Source organism: Rhyacophila brunnea, unplaced genomic scaffold (assembly GCF_057557595.1).
Source record: "Rhyacophila brunnea isolate RB1 unplaced genomic scaffold, BYU_Rbru_1.0 scaffold_11, whole genome shotgun sequence".
Lineage (NCBI taxonomy): Eukaryota > Metazoa > Arthropoda > Insecta > Trichoptera > Rhyacophilidae > Rhyacophila > Rhyacophila brunnea.
In genome coordinates, this window is record NW_028232763.1 from 8,685,175 (window position 1) to 8,709,294 (window position 24,120).

A 24,120-nucleotide genomic window follows, 5' to 3' on the forward strand; every position below is an offset into this window, starting at 1 on the left:
TGTAAATAGATTATCTACAACGTTTAAGAAATGTCCAGGGTTATGCTCTGAAAATAGCATAAAAGCTCCGTTTTGACGTACGCTGAGCATGTGGGCCGTTAAGATGGAGCGATATTTTTTACCGATTTCATGAACCGGAATGGCGCTCCGGTGCGCTCCGGTCCATTTCTAGCCCTGAATTTACGTATATTAACTATGCCCTGGATCACTACAAACTAATTTAGAATTTCTTTGAAAAAAAATTAAGTATTCCTTCATTTTTTTATTATATGACGTACTGTATTTTTAGTGACTTGTAATATTACTATTTATTTTCATGTTTAGGCAACACTGAGCTGTCAAGAAGCCGTTTAGAGTGATGTGGCCGTATGCCTGATTTCGAATTAACATGTTAAAATGGGGAACATTACCTTAATTTATTTAATTTCTTTATTTATCGTGGTGGTTCATAATGCCGATTCTTTGATATCCGATCAGAGAGCCTGTTTCGACGAAGAATGCGCAGGTAACAAGATAAACTTTAACCTAGATTTGACACTGCAATAAATTCTATTCACAGATTGCACATATTTACGAATACATAAGAGTGTATAATATTTTCCAAGACGACTGACGTGTGCGTACACTTTAGATGTTTTATCCCCATTGAAAATACGCAGTGAACTATCTCTGCGACATTAATATGATCCATTCAATCTGCCTGACTATAATTTATTTTCTCACATCTATTTTTTATTATTACTAATTATTATTGACATACCGATATGTAATTAAAATTTGAGCATTAACTAGCTACTGAATATATTATACACAATTTGAAATAAAATCGCACATATTAACTGAAATAATAATCCACTTTCACTGCTTTGTAATAGCTTCTAAGTTATTTTTGTATTTTACATAGTTTTATTTCAATGGTTTGGTTTTTTCTTTCAATTTTCTCAGTTGGTTATTTTTCAAGTTAGGTAGTATGCCTTATTGTATTTTTCTTCTATCGGTTACTTGAGTGGTCTTTGTATAACTGTTAAATAAGTAGGAACCTACTTAAATCGGATGATTTTGAAATCTTTTTATTAACCCCATACCTTATTAAACACTGTTGACATAATTTGTTGATTTTAAGTGCGTTCCAGCAAACATTTTTGTCGGTTTGCAAACGGGATGTCGAAAGGGCAAAAGAAGTAAACCAGTTTGAGATTTGACGTTTGGTTCACTGTTCCTGCAAGCATCAAACCATTTTCTTACCGTCAGAAGTGGTTTGACGTTTCAGAACAAACCACTTCTCATGATTTGTCAATGTGATAACTGTCCAGACAGACCTAACCTAAAAATGATATTCATTTATTATAGTCCGCATTTGTTATTTTTTCGACATATTGCATTACCTATGAACATTATCATATTTTTAGGATTAAGAAAAATCGAGATGATAAACATTCTTCGAGATTTATATATCGTGAGATGTTGATATAGACATTTACACAGTAGGAGTTCAGTTGAATTAGGTATATAGGTATATAGCTAGTCTAAGTAATAGTAATTAGGTATATAGGTATATAGCTAGTCTAAGTAATAGTAATTAGGTATATAACTTAGTAATCAATACCTATTATTCATAAGTAACAATATGGGAACAAGAAACCGCTTTTGGTCTTATTATTCCATAATGCCAGCCATATTCTCTATACAAAGAGTTTGATTTAATACAGTCGAGCTCGGTTATTACGATCACGGATATAGCGAGATCTCGAATGTAACGAGGAAACATTCGTTGACATTTTAGTTTATGATTTTCTCCATACATTTATTCACTTATATAACGAGCTCCTTATCGGATATACCGAGCTAAAATATCGTCAAAAAATTTTCTTAAAACTGTTATTGTGTGGATTGTTTAAAAACATTTCGACCCTAAGCAATAAAATCCGACGGACAGGATGCCGCCGGGTTCGGATTACGTTTATGACACTAGTTAGGTGTCTAAGTACCTACATAATTGGTGTTTTCGCCAACAAGATTTGAAAAAAAAATCCAAGCTTTGTGAAGAAAGTACGTACCTACCAGCGATCATTACAATACACAACTTCTCTTGTAGTGCCATAGTGTATGAATGCCATGCTTGTTCCGGGGGAAAATTCTAATTGTGTATTTGTGTTTGAATTGCTACTTTTTGTGTTATGTGACCGCTCATTAAAAAATACCTATTCTCTGATATAACGAGTAACGCTTATAATGAGCAAATTCAGTCAGTCCCATCTTCCTCATAATAACCAAGTTTGACTGTATTATAAATAATCATGTCAGACCAATAATTTATTTTCATTTTATTCATATCTTGTAACGGATTCTAACCTACAAACTATATGTTTTATATTTTCTAACTAATTTTTATAGTACCTCTCGATTTTATCAATTTATATTCGATTGTCGTCCTAAGTCACATCATGTTGACATGAAGACAATCTAAACAAGTGGGCGATTAAGAAAAGCTTTGGGCAAATCAATTTTTAAAGACCTTTGTCATATAAATCTTATAAAAGCATTATTTATATTTTATACATTTAAAATAAATGAGTACGACAATTCTTCTATTCTTTCTTTCGACCATGTCCGATCCTAATAGGATCATATGGGCCTCCACAGAGTAGAGGTTTGTAATAACAGATTTTGTTTTTTACGAGAAATGGATGTCAGCTACTTGCTCAACCTATTAGGTCCATACCCTAACAGACACAAATTAAAAAACAATATTAATTTGTGTTATTGTAGACAACAAGCTATAGGAGTTTGGAATTTCATAACAAGTTGACATTTCAATAAATGTGTTGCTGTTTTAGAGACAAATAAATTATTGAATTAATTTTAGATACTGGCAACACTAATTAGTTGTCAGAATCGCATTCCCGCAAAAATCTGATAGTTTCTGACAGTTTCGGACCGTCCTGTTAGATTGCTTTGGTTCAGTTTAGTTTGGTTTGCTGGAACATACTTTCAGAAAGTGAAAAAATACCAAACAAGCTTAGTGTTGCCTACTTAAAACAAAATGTATATAAATTAATTAATAGGTATTATATTTTTTTCCTGAAATGATCACGTAGGGACAGAAAGTGAAAATCTTTATTATTTTTATTTTATTTAAAAAATACTAGGTATTCAATTTATTTACGCCTACTGTCGAGCAGTGGTTAGCATGTTTAGACCCTGATCTGTAGATTACTGATTCAAATCCAGTGGCTGGATCTAATTCACATTTTATTTCTTCAATCAATATTTATATATGTCTGGATGGACACAAACCGAATGAGTTAAGCAAATAAATCAATCCATATAAAATGAACGTGGTGTTATGCAGAATGTAGCCTGTCCACAATAATTTCGAGCTGAGATAATGGTACTTTAGCAACAACATGATATTAAAAATGTAAAATTGTAAATAGTATTTTATTTCAAGAATAGTGTTATTGCGGCTTGGCTATTTTCAGCAGAACGTAGAGAAAACCTTCATGCACCTGATCTATATCATATCTCATTTTTTTGTGGACTGGCTACTTTCTGCATAACTATGTCCAAATATCTTTTAAGATAGTGATTTCTTTTTCCATCTATAGGTCATTAGAAAATGTCTTATAATATCTTCTATAGATCGACAACTACAACTTGATGCGTGATTTTTGCGCTAGTATCGCGGTGTAAATATAGTCGTGTATTAGTTCTTGAAACCACCATACTTCAGGTTATAGTTGTTGGTCCTCTGGTCATGGGATTCATTTGGTTGAATTTTATTGGTTAGCTTGTAGTGATATTAATTCACGCCTATGATGGCCGAGCAGCTAACATAACAGCTTATAATGTAGTCGGTCCCTGGTTTGAATTCTGGGTTTGGCAAATACACATTGTTTTTCAATGTGTAGGTTGAACAAGTGGCTTCCATCTATTTCTCGTAAAAACAAGAAAATCTGTTAATACAACACTGTGGAGGCCCATAATATGATCTTCTTTAATCGGACATAGTCAGAATAAAAATATATAATGATTTATCTACACTCAATGCCTATAAAGAATAATAATTGTTATATCAAGTATTAATGGGTTTCTTTTCTATATAAACGAAACAAATTCTTGGTTATAAATCATAAAGAGAGAATCTAAAGTTTGAAACTTTAGTTACACAGAGTATTGATTTAATGCTATACTATATACTAATTCTACTGGCATCGATGTCCTGTGAGGGTAGGCAGATCATGAGGTGCTTAGGAGTGGCAAATTAAGGAAGGAATACAGGATTTTCGTTACATGTATCTTTACTAATTGTAATTGTAATTTACCCCACTGAATCTAAATATGTGTTGGCCAGGGAGAGGTTCTCTGATATTTTATATAATTTTTGGGAAACGAAGGGGAAAAGGTTGGGACTCACTGGTGTAGGAGCTGCAATGGTGATTTGGTAGTTAGTGTAAGCGAAGCCAGATATTCTTTAATTATATCGTAATTAACATGTTAAACTTTCCTCAGTTGGTATTGGTATATTGTAGGAAAATAATAATTATTAGTGACCCTATCCTAAACATATTCAGTTTACAGTATTGGTTATGTGATCATGAATAATTATATATTATCAGTAATTACTTACCGAGCGAAATCTATTAACATGTCTTCATTTCATTAATTTCAGAATTTCTTTCAAAGGCTAGAACGTTACTTAGTTTTCCTAGTAATGATGAGCATATTCTATCATTTAAAGCTAATGAAAACGTGAAAGTGTTTTCAAAATCCGCGGGAAGCAACCCAGAGCTATGGGGCGTGGAAATAAACGGAAAAAGGGGCTATGTACCCAAAAAGTTTATCCGAGAAATGAAAATTGTCAAGAAACCGAAAATAAATGTGCTAACGGAATTATATGAACATGATAAAGATGGTAAAATTGTACTTAAGAAAATCAAAGACAAAAATGTCACTAAAAAACAAAACGGAGAAGTCAACGTCAAAAGTACGCCGACCGAAGCGCTGCCGTCGAATGACAAATTGAAACCTTCGTCGGTGACCGACGCTTCATTTATGCCGAGCGTTGAAGGTTTGAAATTAGAAGCGACACCCACCTATCAAGTTATCGACGGAACAACTATACCCAATGATTCGTATGAAACATCTACACAAGCCGTGCATGTTGATAAAGCACCGGTTACTAAACAACCTGACTACGAAGTTAACGAAGAAAATGAGGAAGAAGATGAAGAAATGGTTGATTCAGAAGATGATGAGGACGAGTTTTACGAAGGTTCTTTGGAGGAGGACGACGGGGAAGAATTAGATAAGACTGATGACGCAAGTACAATAGTAGAGACTAGTCAAGAAATTAAAGCTAAAAGCGATGAGCAGAATATTTTACCACCGCAAACGGTGCAACTCGATAAAGATGTGAATGTTAATGGTGCTGAACGTATCGATGGTGTGCTTGATAATAGTGTAAACAATTCCATAATAGACACAGTAAATAACAATATTAATGAATTGCCTATTGTAAATAGTTTGACCAATAATGATCCAAAATCTAATACAGGAAATTTGGATTCGACAAATCCAAAAGATTCTCCAGTTATGGAAGTCTCGGATGATTCCCAAAATGTTGTTCCGATTGTTGAAAACATCGATATAGGCGGTTTAAAAGAAATTGAAAACGTTTTAAATGATTCTGAGCCAATTGCCGATAGTGTTAACGTTGCTGTAAATAATATTAGTGATCCTCCGAAAGAAAATGACGGTGCAAATAATGATTCTCATGATGGAGTCCTAGTTGAAGATAATAAAAAAGTTTCATTAGAAAATAATGGTGCGAATAACTATTCTAATTCTCCAGTGGAAGTTCAAGATACTAAAAATGTTTCATCAGAAAAAACGGAATCACAGGAATCCACGAGTGCGGAAATTAATCCAGATAGCTTTGTAAATGCTGCTACAGCAGAAATTATAGCAAATCTAGGTATTTCTGAAAATATTAATGCTGATAATGATGCTTTAAATATTTCTGCAAGTGCTGAAGTTGTCGGAAGTGATGTCACAATCACTTCACCGTCCGTCGAGTCGGTTAGTTCTGATGATTCTGCAATTACATCTAATGAATCGCTGAATAATATACCTAAAGATAGTGTTACTATCGAGACTATGGTTTCTAAAGACACTGTTGATGTATTTAATTCAGAAAGTAATGTTGTTAATAATTCAGCGGAAGTTATTAATGAAGAAACAGGTAATGCGATACCAGTTGTAAATAATGAATCTTTACCGAAAGAGATTCAAATAAATTTGAATGAATCAAATGATTCGAAAGAAGAAATAAAAGCTGATGAATCTGTCTCGGCTGAATTCAATAAAAATAAGGACTCTTTTCTACCAAATATAAATGTAAATGAACCACATTTAAATCTTAACTCTAATGAAGATATTAAAACCAATAATAATGATCCCGTTCAAGAGCAGAAGCAAGATGCTCCTTATTTGAATAATGCATATTTAGGTTCGCTCTCTCCTTTGTCACAATTAGTTCATCGATCCTTACCCGATTCGTACTATTCTAATGAAAATGATTCATTTAATTCAGACGTAAATGAGACAAAAGATGATCCACACCATGAATCGACAACCATGGATACGCCGATTGAAAAAGAATCAATCAGTTATAAGACAGAAGAAGTCGGTACGCAATATCCTCCTGTAGAAAACACATTTGATACAACTCGAGAACCAATAATTGACCCGTACAAAAAATTGTATCAAAATAATGAAAACTTTGATTTACCACCGAAAGCAGAGATTATTCAAGAGTATGCTACAGAGAAATATGTTAGCGGTAACGAAGACACAGCAGAATCCTCAAATTCTGTATTTTCTTTTGAGGAAATACCTCTTGATTCGTCTAGTGAAAACGACTCGTCTGAGAGTATGTTCCGAGGGTTTTATAAAAGTTTAACGGGTCTTTTTAAACCGGGCGAAACAGAAAGTGTTCCGTTGAACAACGAGAATATTTTGAATCCAGTCGCGTCGGACATATTGAAAACAACAAACGATTACGAGGCGCAGAATAAAATGAACGTTCAACACGATCACGATCATTCCCAGGACTTTCTTTCTGCCATTTTTCCAGGTTTGTGGTACCACTAACTAAAAAACATTGTCAATTACCCCCAACCCAATAATTTTTCATTTTCGTATTCCTCGGTTGAGTTATATCAGATCCACGAAGACATTCATTCATTCATTTTTTTGTGTTTGTGTTTTATCATTTCGAAACACTGTTTTTGTTTTATTACAATTTTTGTTACTTCATTAAATTTATTTTGCATTTTTTTCACCAAAAGTAGTACTTAATCAATTAAAATTATTTAATCAAGTGTTGTTATAATATACTTGCACAATGCAAATATCAATAGAATATTAAATCTGTTTCTCACAGATTCACAATCTTCATAAAGTTTAACTCAAAATTGAAAATGGATTGAAAGGAAACTTATCAATGAGTAATGATAATTTGAATATTCACACATTTATTCACATTGAATGAATCTTTATGAGTTATTTTTTAGCTGTTTATTTAATACAAACCCTATGAAACAGAAAAAAAGAAAATAGGTCACTTTCAATTACTGACTCACGAGTTTGAAAAAATTAGTTAAGCACGCTGTGCAGTGATGTACCTTAACCTGAGGGACAATTGAAAAAGTGTTTTTTGGAAACACCCTGAATGGAACCTTAGCTATTTTCTAGTATCTCATTTTATATTCATATGACTCCCAATTTAAATTGTTGGTGCAACATTTGAAACATTGAATATGCGTTCTTGCATACATTAGATACATTGAATGTATTTAATAGTAATATTGATACTTTCGTAGTTGGTGATGTTACAACATTTTTCATTCATTGAATGAAAGTGAAAGGTATAACCAAAAACAGGCTATAGTGAATTTTAATCAATCGTCTTAGTTTTGGTTCGAAATATTTGTAATGCCTTAATCCACTTATGAATTACTTAATTCATTCTTTGTAACAGAACTACTATGTATGTATTATCAATTTCTATGCTTTATTTACACTGTAATCATAACTATCAGCATAATTTCCAACACCTTTGGTCATTGGGCATATATACGCTTTGGAAGATTAAATTTTATTTACACAATAAAAATATATACACTGATTACAATTTATTGTTGTTTTTTTAACCTTTGTAAGGAACAATCAGATAGATTGTTTTATTGAATTTGATTTTACAGAGTCGGGTCGGCAATGCAATGCGGAGGATAGATTGCCCAGCGGCTGGACGGATATCTCCACAGACCTGATATTCTGGATGGTAATATCGGCCGTTAGCGTGTTGATGTTCACACTCGGTTTCTATTACCTCGAGAATAGGAAGCACGATGGGAAATTGCTCGCGATGGTGAACTCTTTGCAGAAAGACCTTCTGTGTTCTTCAAAGGTAAACATATATTATAAAATTAACACGCAACAACTGTGACCGCATCTACGTTGGAAAAACGTCATGAGTTTTAATTTAAGAGATAATGTACACTTATTCAATTGACTCTCGTTATATTAAATATTGCCATAATGGAATTGAAAATTAGGCTGCAAATTCGATATACCTACTTGTGAAATAAAAATTCAATTCTTAATATGAAAATTAGGGGGTTCACGAGATAACGGCAAATCAGACAAAAAATTAGATTTATGGGATTTCGGCCACTTACAGAAAATGATGAAAATTTTTATTTAACAAGAGTTACATGTATTAGAAGCTTAAAAAGTAACAATTTCCAAACCATCTCATCGTAACTAAACCATAACTTCTTTAAAGATTTTCAAATCTTTTTAAATTTCCTCATTGTACAAAATTGGTTCAAAAATGAATAGTTCAGAATCTCTAGAAAATCAGCAATAATAATTTGACAGCAAGTCTTTTTAACAAGATCGTAACAAATAATATGATCTGGGACTCACGACTGTACTCAGTCGAAACCAAATGCCGCCTATTCGACTCTTGCATTTTGACGGTGCTGCTTTACGGTAGCGAATTATGTCACCTTATGAAAGCTCAGAGCAACCGTATACTGAGCATTGAATACAGATGTTTGCGATGGATACTGGGTATGACTTTAGGAGTAATAACGAGATATGAGAACACATCAAATAGCCTCTCATCACATTGAAAGTGAAGAGGCGAAGATGCCAGAAGAGACCTCAACCTGGTTTCTCTGTTCTTCATGCCAACCGGATCCCGGCGTTCTGGAAGGCCACTAAATATTATCTATAGAGTGTCTACAGCGGATCTACGGGATGCTGCTATCACCTAAACGCCGCAAGAAGACTGGCTAGCGACAGGGATTCTTGGAGGCGCTGTATATATATATCCGACCATGTCCGATCTTAATAGGATCATATGGGCCTCCACAGAGTGGAGGTTTGTATTAACAGATTTTGTTTTTATGTCAGCACTTGCTCAACCTATTAGGTACATCCTCTGACTCATACACAAATAGAAAAACAATGTATACTTGCCAAACCCATATAGTGTCCACCTAAGGGGCGGACGTAGCCGAATTGAATATTTTCAAAAATTGAAAAATGAAACTTCAATACCAGCAAATAAAGAAATCCTGTCCACCATTTGTTTATTTTGTGACACATATCGCTACTTAATAATATGTCTCAACATGACAATGACATGACAATTAACATTGCATGTGTTTTATATGAGGTATTTTGTTTTTTGCCTCAATTCACACTTTCAAATAACTCAGTTTACTTCTTAGGTTCAGGTATTATTATAAGTAGTGTGTGTGTAAGGTATGAGTGTTTGCGATATTGTCTTCTATGTTGATCCTCTTACTCCACTGGAAAGGAATGAACAGTAATCCATCCTCATATATCGCATAAATATAACATTTTTTGAAAATCTATTATTTTTCAATATTGCAGATAGCTTATGTACATTATTATAATGTTAGACAAAAGTTGACGTACATACTTTAAAAAATACCATTTTGTTCCGAAGTGGAGCATCATATCGTCGCCCCAAAAGCAAAAGGGCATTTGTGCAAAAATAGAGTTTTGTGAAAAACATGTTTAAGTTTTTTTGATTAAAAAAAATCGTGTGGAGGTTATTTCTTAATATTTTGGAATGAAATTCAGAACACTGGTAACTTACCACTCAAGGATTAAAAGGAATTAAAAAAGGATTAAATTTTTTTTTATTTTTCATATCTTCTGAAGATTCTCGTCACAACGGCCCATTTTGTGCAATGAAATCTTTTTTTTTTGTACAAAGGCCTTTACACATTTTAAAATAATTACACAGTACTTTTCTTATATGTAACTACCTCACATAGACTGACAAAATCGTGGACATGTTACATTTTTGTTAATTGAAAATTAGTTTACAAATACCTTTATTTTCTTTCTTAATTCTGATTTCATGAATTTAGATTCAAAAATGCTATTTTACCTATAATATAAAGAAAAAAAATACGAACAAAATTACATTCAACACTCACAATCATCAAAATGTCACAAGTGCCTTTTCGCTTTTGGGGCGACGATATGATCCTCCACTACCTAGACATCCATACACAATTTTATAAACGATTCATTTTCAGGAAAACATTATACTACGAGAAGACCTCGGGGTGACGAAGGAAAAGCTCTTTGGAATCGAAGACAGTTCGTTCGGGTCAAACGAGATGGTGGCGTGCCTGAAAAAAGAGCTGTCCGATTCAGAGCAGACCATTTGTGATCTGCAAGACAAGTTAGCCTCCGCGGAGGAGGAGTTGGCCAACTCCACGGAGGCGGCGCTGGAGTTGCAGTCCATCTTGGACGAACAGCTGAACTGCAAAGACACCAGCAGTGCCTCGCTCACCTTCACCGTCACTAATCTCCAGTCGCAACTTGATGACCAGCAAAGTATGTGTCAGCCTACATATTCCGATATATACAAATACATATTTTTAAATGTTTTCATACCCACCCAAATATTAATAAAGATTGAAATCATTTTTATTCAAACCGAAGGTATTGGAGAAAACATTCTTCTGTGGCGATGGAGCCAGATGTTATCATTTATTTTTGGAAGAACATTGTGTGGTGAGACCCCATGTTTGGAACTCTGGATTGGTCCTTAATTTAAGTACAATATTTTGTCATCGTATTAGCACCTGTGTGCCAAATTTCAAGTCTGGATAAACGGAATATAGGTGAAACAATCATTAGCATTTTAAACATTTTAACAATAGTAAAATATACAAATGTAACCTAGAAACAAAGTTGGGTTACCAGAAAAAAAAATCTCTATTTGTAATTCAATAAAAATTTATTTAAAAAAAAAACACGTGGAGAGACCCAAAGGCTCTGCAGTGAACTAAATGGTGATGTCTGTGTTCCATATATATTATTCCCAAATTGAAGTCGAAACTAAAACACTTTCCCTTGTTATATGAGTCATGTCTTTGTGAATCTCACAGCTGGGTCAATTCAATTACAGTATAATTAAATATGTGGCAAATTTTGAATTCATTTAATTTAGGGCATATTGAAATATGGGTTGATATATGCGTGGCTACATGTAAATTGTACGTAAAACATTTCACCGTGGCACAGTTCGCCGTGAGCTTTCTATCGGAAAGAGATGACCGTTTACTATACAGTCTCCAATTTTATTAGATTCAATATGAACAATAATTCAATTTTCATTGCAGATTTTGACAAAATTCATGAATTCAAGAATGAAAACCTAACCTAACCTAACAAATAATCCAGTATATCGGCTATTTTCACAAATTGTTTGCTTCCTGTAAACCGACAAGAACCGTGTTTTATTTAGACATGAATTTTATCTCAGTACTATACGACCCAAAGAGGTTGGACGGTATTTAATATACCACCATATATTTCCGATACAACATTTCACGGTGAAGTGTGATACGGCAAACTGCATACGTACAAATTTCCGAACACTTTCTGTGTTAGAATGTATCTCATGTAGGTACCCAAAGTATTGAGTGACTGGCTAACAAGTGATCCTCTCTGTGAAAGTCCCATGTGATGCATCTTGTAGGTGACATGTGGTTATTCACAAGTTCTGAATTTCTGAGTTATCGTTTTCTCTCTTATGATAAATTTGGTGTGGTCGTATATTGTGGTCATAGATTTTTAATATTTGAAACTGGTGATATTAACAGAAGATTCCTTTGTTTTCGTTTACAGCCACAATGAATATGACAAAAGCGCAGCTGTCTTCCAAGGTAGAAGAGAATGAACTGCTACTCATGAAGATTGCTGACATAGGCAATAGGAATATATCCGTTGCAAAGGAATTAACTGAATTGAATGATAAGTTAAAAGAGGTCCAAGAAGAAAATGAAAACAAGGCCCAGCATATCCGAGAGCTGTCTTCCAACCAAGAGAAAATTCTTCAGAAGATGGAAGAGCAGAGGGTGGTGGAGGTCAAAGAGATCCAATCCAAGATGAGACATGCTAAAAATGAAATGGATTCCGCAAAGGTGTTATTGAAGGCACGCATTCAAGAGGTGACATCACTTCAAGTAAGATTCATTATAATTATTTCTTAATTATAGGGAAAAGCATTTTTTCTTCATTTCAAACCGATCTCTATCATTTTGCATCAGGTATTTAATATCTTAAAACAATTTTAATATAAAAATAAAAAATATCTTATCAGAAATTTGGAAAAATTATAATTTATGATGATTTTTTTATCAACCATTTTTTTCAAATAAAACAAATAATGGTTGTACATATTATTTACTTAAACATAAGAAAAGTTACAATTCAATTTTTATTTTTTTACACCCATTTATGTAATACTTTTCAAAACATAGTATGCAAAGCGGTATGTTACATTGCTTACAAAAATTAGATATGCGTTTTGGCTCTCTCACTGTACTACAATAAGCACATCGACAGCTCTTTTTCTTAGATTTACTCATGAACTGAAACAAAAATAAAACATATTATCGTAACAGTACCTACCAACCTACAACATTACCATATTACGAAATGACAGAGAAAAATGGAGTATGATGAGGGAGCCCTTCATCCAGCAGTGGATAGACCCCGGCTGATGATGTTACTTCTACAGTCAAATATAATACAATACAACCCCATAAAAGTTGCGATATTGATAGTAATTTAGTACTTTAGCATTCAATTGATGTCACAACTAACAAAAAAACACCATTTCTTTGCGGATATTTTGAAAACTTTTCCGATCCCAAATATTTTGAAAAAAAAAATTATAAACATGTATTATCATGCAAGTTGCAAGAATGCATGCATGAATCAAAAATGTTTGGAAGTTTCTGAATTTGCACGTGACAGTTAGGATTTTTTGTATATCTGCGCATGCGCAGTAGAACGATAGTGGTGAACATGCCGGTAAAAAAACAAACTACACCGCGCAGACTCAGAGGTTAAACGATTTTCAGGACCTGTCAAATAGCCTATAAAATGACAACATCGCGTCTCACCTACTTTTGAAGAATGAGATTGGCGAGACAGTCAGCACTTTTACAGTTATTATTGCGATAGTTTAAAATACACACTAGCGTTGCGCAAGTAAATCCATGCACGTGTACAGATGCTATTAGTTTGCACAGATTTTTTTTTATGCGAAATGATAACATTCTTTCGGAAATGGTAACTGGAGGATTACCACATATATTTATATATTATATCATGCTTCAAATGCAAATATTTCGATGTCATGTCAAACAACATGTTATTTATTTTTTGCTAAACTGTCGGACTTTTGGCAATCGATAGTGGTGCCATTTTTAAACTCTTTTCCATAAATTAAAAAATATTTATAAATTGACAACTTTAAAAACATGAAAACTCAGTAATTTATTTTAATAAATTCATGCACCGTGGACCCAGTATCTCTAGCACTATTTTTATTTATTATTGAAATGGCATATTTACAAATCTCATGGTCTTTTTTGGTTTGTGTTAGCATAAATAATTGGTACTCAATACAATTTTGATGTGCCCAAAACTAGTAAAAGACATTTAATATTATATTTACTTGATTTCTGTTTTACAAATTGTATTCATTTGACGATTGTTATTTTTGTTTCAATTTCGCCAATTATTAAGTTTTATGCACCTGAAAATTGGCTACATAACTCACAAACCCACTGACTATGCATAGGGCCCTAAAATATCATAATCTTATTGCTAATCATTTCATTAGCCACAGAAGAGCGTTCATTTAATTGAGATTGGAGGAGTGGGTGTTCTGTCACTACTCTACTGCAGGCGCAATATACTAAAGAGTTTATCTATTTCATATAGCCTCGTTGTCTTTTCAGGAAAATCTGAAGCTGCTAAAACTTGATGACAAAAATTTCGCAGCCATCGTGGACATCAGTCAAACTAAGGCGGAATTAATGCAAGCAGTTTCAGAGAATAGTATTCTTGCTGAAAAATTAGAGGTGCGTAAGAAACAATTTCGATTTTAGTGTTCACCTAGTTTTTACAGAAGACTAATTTTGCATTAATGTTTAATTTTACATATTGCAGATGGAAAAGACGGCCCAAGCCGAATTGAGCGAGCGAATGAACGAACAAGAAGCAAAAATGTCACAGATGAAGGAGCAGTTAAATGAAGCGGAACAGAATGCATTACAGTCCACCTCCCGCCTTGAAGTACTCACCAATTACTTCAATCAGAAAGAGGCGGATCTATTAAAGTAAGTCAATTGTATTTATGACCATATTATTATCTACTCCTACTCCTAAATGTTGTAATACAGGGTGTTTTTTATGTGTCGATTCGATTTTATTTTTTAATGCTTCGTAATTAAAACCCATTTATTTAATTCTTAGCATGAGTTATAAAGTATATTGGCCAAATATCTTGCATGTTTTTCAATAACATTTTTCATTATATTTCTTCAGTAATTCGGTTGATTTCTTCGCAAATGTTTCATTTGTTGTCAGATTGTTTGTGTAAACCCATTCCTTCAACTAGCCCAAAAAAACCAACTTGGCACTGTTAAATCAAGTGAACAAAGTGGCCTATTGATATGAAACTTCCTTTTATAGAAATACAGCATAAATGTTTCAAATTGATTAAAAAAAAAGTACCACTTGTCCACATATGAAATTAACTATAAGTGGCTTCGCATTGCAAGCTCATTTGAAGAAAACTTCACACTTCTACTATGACAATTGTCTGCCAATTTGAAGGGCGTATAAAAAGACAGTCTGTCACGATGAGTAGATAAGCTGCTGCATGATACTACAGTTCAACATTATTATTTAGTTGATAAATCTTGTAAAAATTGTGTAAAACCGTTTATATAGTCGAATAAGTCATAAGAAAACAATGGTCATACAAATTGGCAGCCACTGCGTACGTCAGAAAATCGGAATGCCAACTGAACAATGTTAATATTTGTGAATTTTACCAATTTAACGATGCTTCATGCGTTAGCTAAATAATTTCGAATGTCATAACAGAAAACCTATAAGGCTCCTTCTATTTATAGTCCAAATTCTTAAACGGTTTTTACATTCATCCAGGAAGTGCTTCTTGCAAGATTCGCTCGAGCTTCGTACGATGTTGCTTCGTCCTATTTAAACTACATTATGTTAGCCTACGCCTACGATAGCCAAGCGGCTTATGCGTCGGGTCCCATTGGCAAGTGACTAACATCCATTTCTAGTAAAAAAAAAAAAAATCTGGTTAATATAAACCTCTACTATGTGGAGGCCGATAAAGTCTCGTTTACATAATTCACTTTTGACGATCATCGCGGAGGAATCACCCCCAGTGACCCATGTAAACGCACATTCATCAACAAATCATCAAAAGTGATCATCCGGAATCAAAAGTGAATGAAGTTCAACTGGTTCTACTTTTTGATCATTTGGTGTTCACTGCGGATAATTCCAAAAGTCCTGCGCATGCGCACTATGCTCCTGAGTACTGTCATCATATCCCCATGATATTCCGTCGCATTACCCATGTATATTTGTATTAGTCTATGGTTTTATCCACCAACGACTCTATCCTATCCGTCTTTCTCTCGATGAAATTTCTGCGTTCATATAACAAATTGTTTGAATTCCAACCTGCAGCGTAATTTTCCTTGACGCCATTTTGGATGAATTGTGTATGTCACTTTCAGTGACACGTATAAACAAAAAATGAACGCTTGTCTCGACTCGTCTAAATGAGCCTTTATATGATTTTATTAGAATCAGATATGGTCAAAAAAAAAATATAATGTGACATTAAGTTAAAGGAATTTTTGCGAATGCTTGTAATTCTAATTATGTCAAGAGTATGTTGGGTATAGTGTAGTATTTTCTTCCACTCACATATCACAAAGAATGAGTTTGAAAAGCATTCATTTCATTAATGTAAATAAACATCTATTACCTAAGCAAATATTTTATGTCTTGAGTATATCAAAAACATCTGTTTATGTATTCTATTTGCCTTTAGCAGTGCTTTTGTAATTAAGAGCCAAACCAATACAGTTTATGACATATTAATTTGTCTTTTAGTATATAATATTTAGTATAGTCTTTCGACTAATGATATTATGAATAATTTTTGACATCTAAACTTCTGCAGTGTCTGTTCATAAACTATGAGTACATGTAATGTTTGTGTTATTATTTGAGACTTTGTCAGTAAATGCTCAATGACCTTGTTTCTTTTATTTTGCAGAGAATTAAGTACAAAAGAAGCCCTATGGCTGTCACAGCAAGGTGAAGCCATGTCGACTGTTGATAAAATTCAAAGTCTACAGCAAGAAATTCAACAATACAAGTAAGTAGCAAATCATATTTTGAATCAAATGTGTTGAAGTAAACCTTCTCTATATAGAATACAATGTATTTCCTCAATGAATTGGCAGTTAACACAATAATTAACAAAATTATAATATAGATGAAGCCAAATTATATGAAGTGAGGCTGAATAAAAGGTTACTAATACTCATGATTGTAATTATCTGCATGTTATTACTATGCCTGCATCTGCCAAAAGCCGCAAAAATTTCAACAGATTTTAATAACTCATCGGTTAATTCCATTTTTTTAAATGTGCCTACATATTGCCTTGAAACTTAAATTTGGTGAGTGGTTCGGTATTGTTGTATTAATTACTACAAACGCTGTCCACTTTGAGAACAAATCACATATGACTTGTACCAGAACTAAGCATTCACACTAACATGCAAAAATGCAACAATCGTCAAATACACTGATCCATCGTTATTTAGGATATTTTCATAAATAATTTAAAAATATCGCATTTATGTCATACACATACATAAATGAAATATCTAAACGGCCGCCAAAGAAGAAAACATTGAGGAATCCCTATCAAGTTGTGTAATACATAACTTTTTTATCACTTAATTTAATATCTTGTTTTAGGCAAATGTCGGAGAGCGTAAAGCGTGAGCTGGCAGAACAGGAAGCCTCGTGGCGAGCGCGTGTTGCCGCTTTGGAGAAGAAAGCTCACGAGCAGTGGCTAGCACGGCGTGCGGCTGAAAGGACTTCGCAGGCAATGGAGAAGGAAGCACAGGCTCTGAGACAACGGTTATCGGGACCTTCTCCTAATGATAAGAGTCAGTATATTTCATTTAGTATCTGGGAATTGATATTTATTCAAAGTATCTTGCATTTCTAAAAAAAACACAGTAAAAACTCGTTAATACAAATTCCACAGGACCGAAAATCGAAAAAAAATTTGAATTACAAATGAAATGTATGGGGGAAAAATATTAAAATTATGAAGAAAAAATTTTGATTTTCATTAATATTGTTTACGATCATAGATGTGCCTACCACATTTCCGGTTCCATGTGTGTTAATGGGTCATAAAATGTCAGGATTATTTTTATTACCTTCATAAAATAAGTAATTTATGATATTTTAAGAAAAGTCTGTCACAATTTTTCAATGATTGGCTCATGAAATAGTGTACTTGATTACGATTTGTTGAATATTTTTATATGCCAGGATTCTGAAATCATTTTTGAATTATACGAAATTCGAATTACTCAAGGAACTTTTTTTTGCGAAAATTTCGAATTACGGCGAATTTCGAATTATCAGTGTTCTTATTAACGAGGTTTTACTGTAATTGTGTATTTTTGTTTGAATTGCGACTTTTTGTGTTATGTGACTGCTCATTAAAAATACCTATTCTCTGATATAACGAGTAATGCTTATAACGAGCAAATTCAGTCGGTCCCGATCTTCCTCGTAATAACCGAGTTCGACTGTACTACAAATATAAAGAAAAACTTTTCCATGATATATTATATGCTAAATTTAACTGATTTTGATCTTATTATTGCAGGAGTCGTTTCGCCATTGAACGTGATGGATGGTGTGCCGGATGTTGGTATGATGCTTCCGCCGGGGATGGGACCAATGCCACCCATGGCTCTTCCTCTTCCTCTCCCCATGGGCTTCTTACCCCCTCCCTCTGCAATGATGTTACCCCCTCCTCTTCCCCACCTTCCTCCCTTGCCGCCGCACAGGCCCCCACCCCTCGGGAGACTCAGCAGTCCACCGCCAAATAACAATCGATACTCACCAGAGTCTAGGTAATTAATAAATTTAAACACTAATTTTTGCTTAAATTTGTTACAACACAAATGTAGCTACGTATGTACCTACCAGTGGCGAAGGGTAGAGGTAGGCTGTTCAGATCTGACAAAAATAGTACACATTAAACTTTGTCAGTCAATACGTATTTTTGTTTTTATTGAACTAAGACTACAATTTACAGACGTGTTGCTTAGTTTTAAAAATCAATTTAACCTTACATAAACCAAACCATAATAGTTTTGGTGGGTATATTTTGGGCAATCCGACAAAATTGTGCACAATTTTTTCATTCATACTTATTTGTTTTCGTTGAATTAGAAAAACATATTACAAATTATGTTGTTGGTTATTTAAATCCATTAACGGCCCACATGCTCAGCGTACGTAAAAATGGAGCTTTTATGCTATTTTCAAAGCATGATCCTGGACATTCCATAAACGTTGTAGATAATCTATTTACATAATTTTGAAGCCTTATTATCCTTTTTTTTAAACATTTGATGACTGCATAAAGTATTTTTATCACATAAAATAGTATTCTTTTAAACCTCTCGCTCTAGTGTTTTAGAATATAGTAATATTTCAGTACGTCCATGTGAAGTGGTGTTAAGATTTTTTTATATCTATTAATTTTTAGCATTTATAAAACCATTAGTAAAATTTATGTCAACATTATTATAGTGAAATATTTACAATAAAAAATTATATTGATAATCTCTGTGATCCCAAATTTGACAAGAATTAGACATTTTATTATTCAAAAAATGGGCAAGATTTACACATTTAAAGGTACTAATTATAAGCTATGTCTTTGACCATTCAAATGTGATAAACATTCTACGAATAATGTTATATATAATAAACATTATATGGATCATGCTTTGAAAATAGCATAAAAGCTCCTTTTTACACGTACGCTGAGCATGTACCCCCTTAAGGCCTGCCTATATCAAACTATAATAGATAAAAAATATTATTCTATCTATTGTATACCCGAAAACGCGTTTACTCGTCTGTAATTACATCAATTAACTAATTGGCGGCACTTTATTTATTTTAGTATTTTTTGACTATTATGGTTTGGTTTTCGCAGGGTTTAATTGAATTTTAAAAACTAACGAACACCGTCTGTAAATTGTAGTCTTAGTTCAATGAAAACAAATAAGTATGACTGACGAAGCTTCATGTGCACTATTAATGGCAAATCTTAACAGCCTACCTCCACCTTTCGCCACTGGTACCTACTGTAGCAAATCTTGTTGTTGGGTGACTGCACAGAACAGATTAATGGGATAGAAATGCTAAAGCCAGTCCCTATATACCGCGACTTTGACAGCAATCTTGGTTTATAACAAGTTTTTCTATTTGAAAAAGAGTTAATGGCTAACAATCGATTTTTGTAAATTACCATTTTGAATCTTCCACATTCCTAATATTCTGGTAGCCATATTATGCTTTGTTGTTTGAAAAAAATTTGAATTTTGGATGATTTTTTTAATTTTTGAGGCTTTATCGTGATAAATTTCCATTGCCTGCATATTGAATTTGTTGATTCATATTTTATTTAAACAAATAATGACATCCTGTGGATTATCTATATAAGTATTAATTTTTAAATTGTTTCTTCTATTCTCAGATATAGTCCTGATAGATACAGTCCGGACACCAGACGATCAACTCCTCAGCACAACAGAATGAGATCACCCTTTTCACCGACAGAAGCTCGGAGGAGGGGCTACAATCACAATGGCCGGTATGAGGATGATAGGTAAACCAAATCGTCAGATCATTCTTAATTCATTGACATCGGCGTTCACCAATCCGGCACGTCCGATAGTCCGACATTTTGCAACTCAGCTCTCCTGCTCTCTAATCCGGCGAATTACAGAGCGGAGAGCCGTTCGCTCGGCAGTTCGGTGCCCGACCTTGACAGATAAACACGTGTTGTAGAATTATTTCGTATAGAAATCCAATAATCCGGCATTTCCTACAATCCGGCATAGGTGAAAAAATATGGGTGTCGAATTACCATGCGCCTATTGTACTTCAATTCTTAGCGTGATGTTTTACACAAGGAACACTAGAATCTGCTTTATATTTTCTAAATTATTGAATAAGAAGTAAGTTCGCACTATGCCCATTGGTTGGTCTATTGGAATGACGCATTGTGCAGTCTATGTGATGTTATTTGCGGGAACGGTGACAATATATATGTAAATTATAAGCATGATTAAAAGTGTTATTTATTTATATTCAACAAGGTACTATGACAGTGGCGATGACAGAAGATTGAGACGATATGACGAGACGGAGACGGATTTAAGCCCACCACCATCGCCACCCCCACCTAGAAGACTCCCACCACCACAAAGACATAATAATCATAACCACAAAGGTATACATATCATTCTAATCAATCGCATTACTTATCCTTGATTAATTTGTCTATTGCTCCTATTATTAAACGACACAATTTTGTTTATGTGTAAAATACTAATTCCCCATTTTTTTTAATTTGAAATTCACTATGGCTGATTGGATGAAAATTATTTTAAAAATTATCCACTTCCAGCAGGACAGGATAGGACCTGTACTACTAGTATATATTATGGAAGTGTGGAACTATTGAAAATAGCTTTGTGTATTTTTATTTTATGGCAGTGTTTTTAATATCTTTATTTTTATTGCAGGTATTAGTTCCGGTTCCGGTCAATCCTCATAGTCATTTAATTTTTATCAAGTTATAAAAATATTTAATCAAAACTCCATCGCTGTTTTTTCATTGTGATAATGATTTTGTAAAATATACATGTGTATTATTACCTAAACGAATTTGTTTTACTTATTTCTACTATCCAAAATATTATAATATGTATCAATAAGGCCTTTCGCTCATAGAGAAACTAAAATCCGACGAACTGGTTGCTGATGGAACTCATAAACTGACCAATGACTGATGCTTCGCACACGGCGATACTGAAATCCACTTGAAATAATAATCTCAAAACCTCAAAACTGTCATACCCATTGTCTTTCATACTTTATTCTAAGCTTTTTTCGTAATATGTTTACGGGAATATTCTGGCTGCCTGTAATTCTGTATTTCTCAACTTCTGCCTCAAATTTTAAATTAAAAATCAGTTTACCCAACTTTTGACGTATTGACTTGTTATTGCTTCATTTCAGTTAAGTGCTACCAATTTTGGTAAGAAAATATGATTTTTCATTGAATCTACTGATATCAGCACCACTGTTTTATGGGGGATCTGGAAACCGAGAGGCTAGCATGTTGCGTCTTTTCAGTTTAGTCGCGAACGTTTTGAAACTGAGAGATTCCATTCTTGCCGTGAGCGAGCCGCCATTAAAATACATTAGCTAGATACTGGCTGCAATTTTAGTTTCAGTCTCATCTTTTTTGAGTATTCTCGTGAGCGGAAGGCCCAAGTGTATGTCGCTTGTTTGATTCCCGCTTCTGGCAATATGGTGTTTTCAAGGTGTGCTTTGATCCAGAGCACAATCAACAATTCACAAAAATTATAGATTAATAATAAATCACATGGATATCTAAAAAAATGTTCTCGGTTTGAGCGGAAAGCCGATTACATCGGAGAAAATCTTTGAAGGAAGAGTTAAATGAACAGTTCTCGATTTTTAGTAACATGGAGGTCTTTGCACGAGGGCCCAATATTTCTAGCTGTGTCACTGGTCCAGGAATCACATTGCCAATTCCTGCTTTAATATTATGTTTATGTTATGGCTTGCTAAAAACTATTTGTAAGGAATGGTACAAAATTTAAATCAATTAGAATTTTAACTCAAATTCCATCAAGTACCTTCAGTCAACAGTATTAATGTATAAGAGGTGTCTAATAACAAAAACCGATGTGTTCACATACGGTCACAAAATAGAAAAAAAATATGTTTATATTCTATGTGCAATTTTACACAATATATTATAATGGTCTATAACTTCTAAAATGCTCCAAAATCACACAATCCAATCCAACGATTTACAGAAACCGATTGTTTAAAGTGATATAAATAAATGTTAACATGTCAAATTTTTCGTCAAACGAGAGGTTAATCAGCCAATAGAAATATTCATATTGCTCTAGTTTAAAAATAAAATACGATAGAAAAAAGTAATTAACATTAAAACCAACCAGCAAGTACACTTGATGCATAAAAACGTAATTTTCCACCAATATTAAATTATGGAGTTATATATCAGTTATTGTTTTTAGACACCTCATAATATGCTTTATATTGAAAACATGAAATATAATATTGGAGCGGACCCTTTTTTGGGTTGCTCCGTTCCGGGACCTAATACTTGCTCCGGCTCCGCTCCAGGGTCAGCTCCCCTCCGGGTAAAATGTTTTAATAAGTATTATATGTATACAAATAATAATCGTCATTTTCATTATTAATTCTATTAAACAAAACCTGACAGCATATCGTCTCTCATTATTTGCCTCTTCTGTCAAAAAAGTGAGGTTATTTATCACTCAGCAGTGTTGCCATATTTCAAATAATTCCAGTGTTGCAAAGTGTCAAAATATACTATTTTCATTGGATTTTAGGACGAAAATTTATTAATAAAAAAAAACATCCGAAACAGTGGAGCACTACAAATTTTTCGGTGCCTGGCTCTGCTCCTACTCCGGGTAAAATCCCATTGCTCCAGTGTTCCGTGCACCTGCTCTGAGCTCCGCTCCAACGCTCTGAAATATATGATTCTTTTCTAGTATTTTTTGATCACATTTATTCCAAAGTGAACTATGAATCTCATTATGTGGACAACACACTTTTTTGAGTATTCACTGACAACAGCTTGGAAGGAGCCTTTATGCTTACAAAAACTTGGTATGTCTACATTCTATAGTATATTTCTCGATGAAAATCTAACATGTTAAAATGGGAATCTGTTGAGTAAATCATGTCTCGTGAATGAAAATACCCAAAAGGCTTCTCTTTAGGAGACCAAAAGTCATCAGTAGGTGAAAGTATCAGTCAAAAAATATTTCTTTGATATAATATGATAGATATAATTATATCCCTGGATCAAAAGAGAAATTAAGAATTGGGATACCTAATCTCAGGTTATTGGAATAATATGTAGAAAAGTACACTTGCTTAATATTTAATATATTATAGCTTATAACTTGCGAAATTTGTATGCGTGGCCTGTCGAACACAGAGCGAGATAAATCGTTGAAGGCATAGAACCGGTTAATACTTTTTCTGGTCTTGTGAAGATCAATTTTTAACTTTGCCACTGCTAACTTATTGTTTTTATTTGTTATTACTGATGAATTCTCTGATTTTCAGTGGACGATGTTAATCGAGTAATAAATCTGAATAAATAAATGTAAATATGAAAGATCATATTATTTGAATCTCTTATGCATAGGTACGTGGAGACAGCAATTAAAATGAATTTTAATATAGAATTTTGCATCTGTCGATATT

At 33.6% G+C, this 24,120-nt stretch overlaps 1 protein-coding gene across 1 annotated transcript; it reads left to right on the plus strand.

Moving 5' to 3' along the window:
- The first annotated feature begins 326 nt into the window (after positions 1-326).
- Positions 327-21,476, plus strand: Tango1 (transport and golgi organization 1). Its single transcript, XM_085958746.1, has 13 exons — positions 327-505; positions 4,673-7,138; positions 8,268-8,473; positions 10,650-10,953; positions 12,253-12,590; positions 14,379-14,501; positions 14,590-14,759; positions 16,751-16,852; positions 17,464-17,657; positions 18,395-18,644; positions 20,285-20,416; positions 20,910-21,043; positions 21,339-21,476. The coding sequence occupies exons 1-13, from the start codon at positions 397-399 to the stop codon at positions 21,368-21,370; spliced, it is 4,560 nt and encodes a 1,519-aa protein (XP_085814872.1). The 5' UTR covers positions 327-396; the 3' UTR covers positions 21,371-21,476.
- Positions 21,477-24,120: the final 2,644 nt, after the last annotated feature.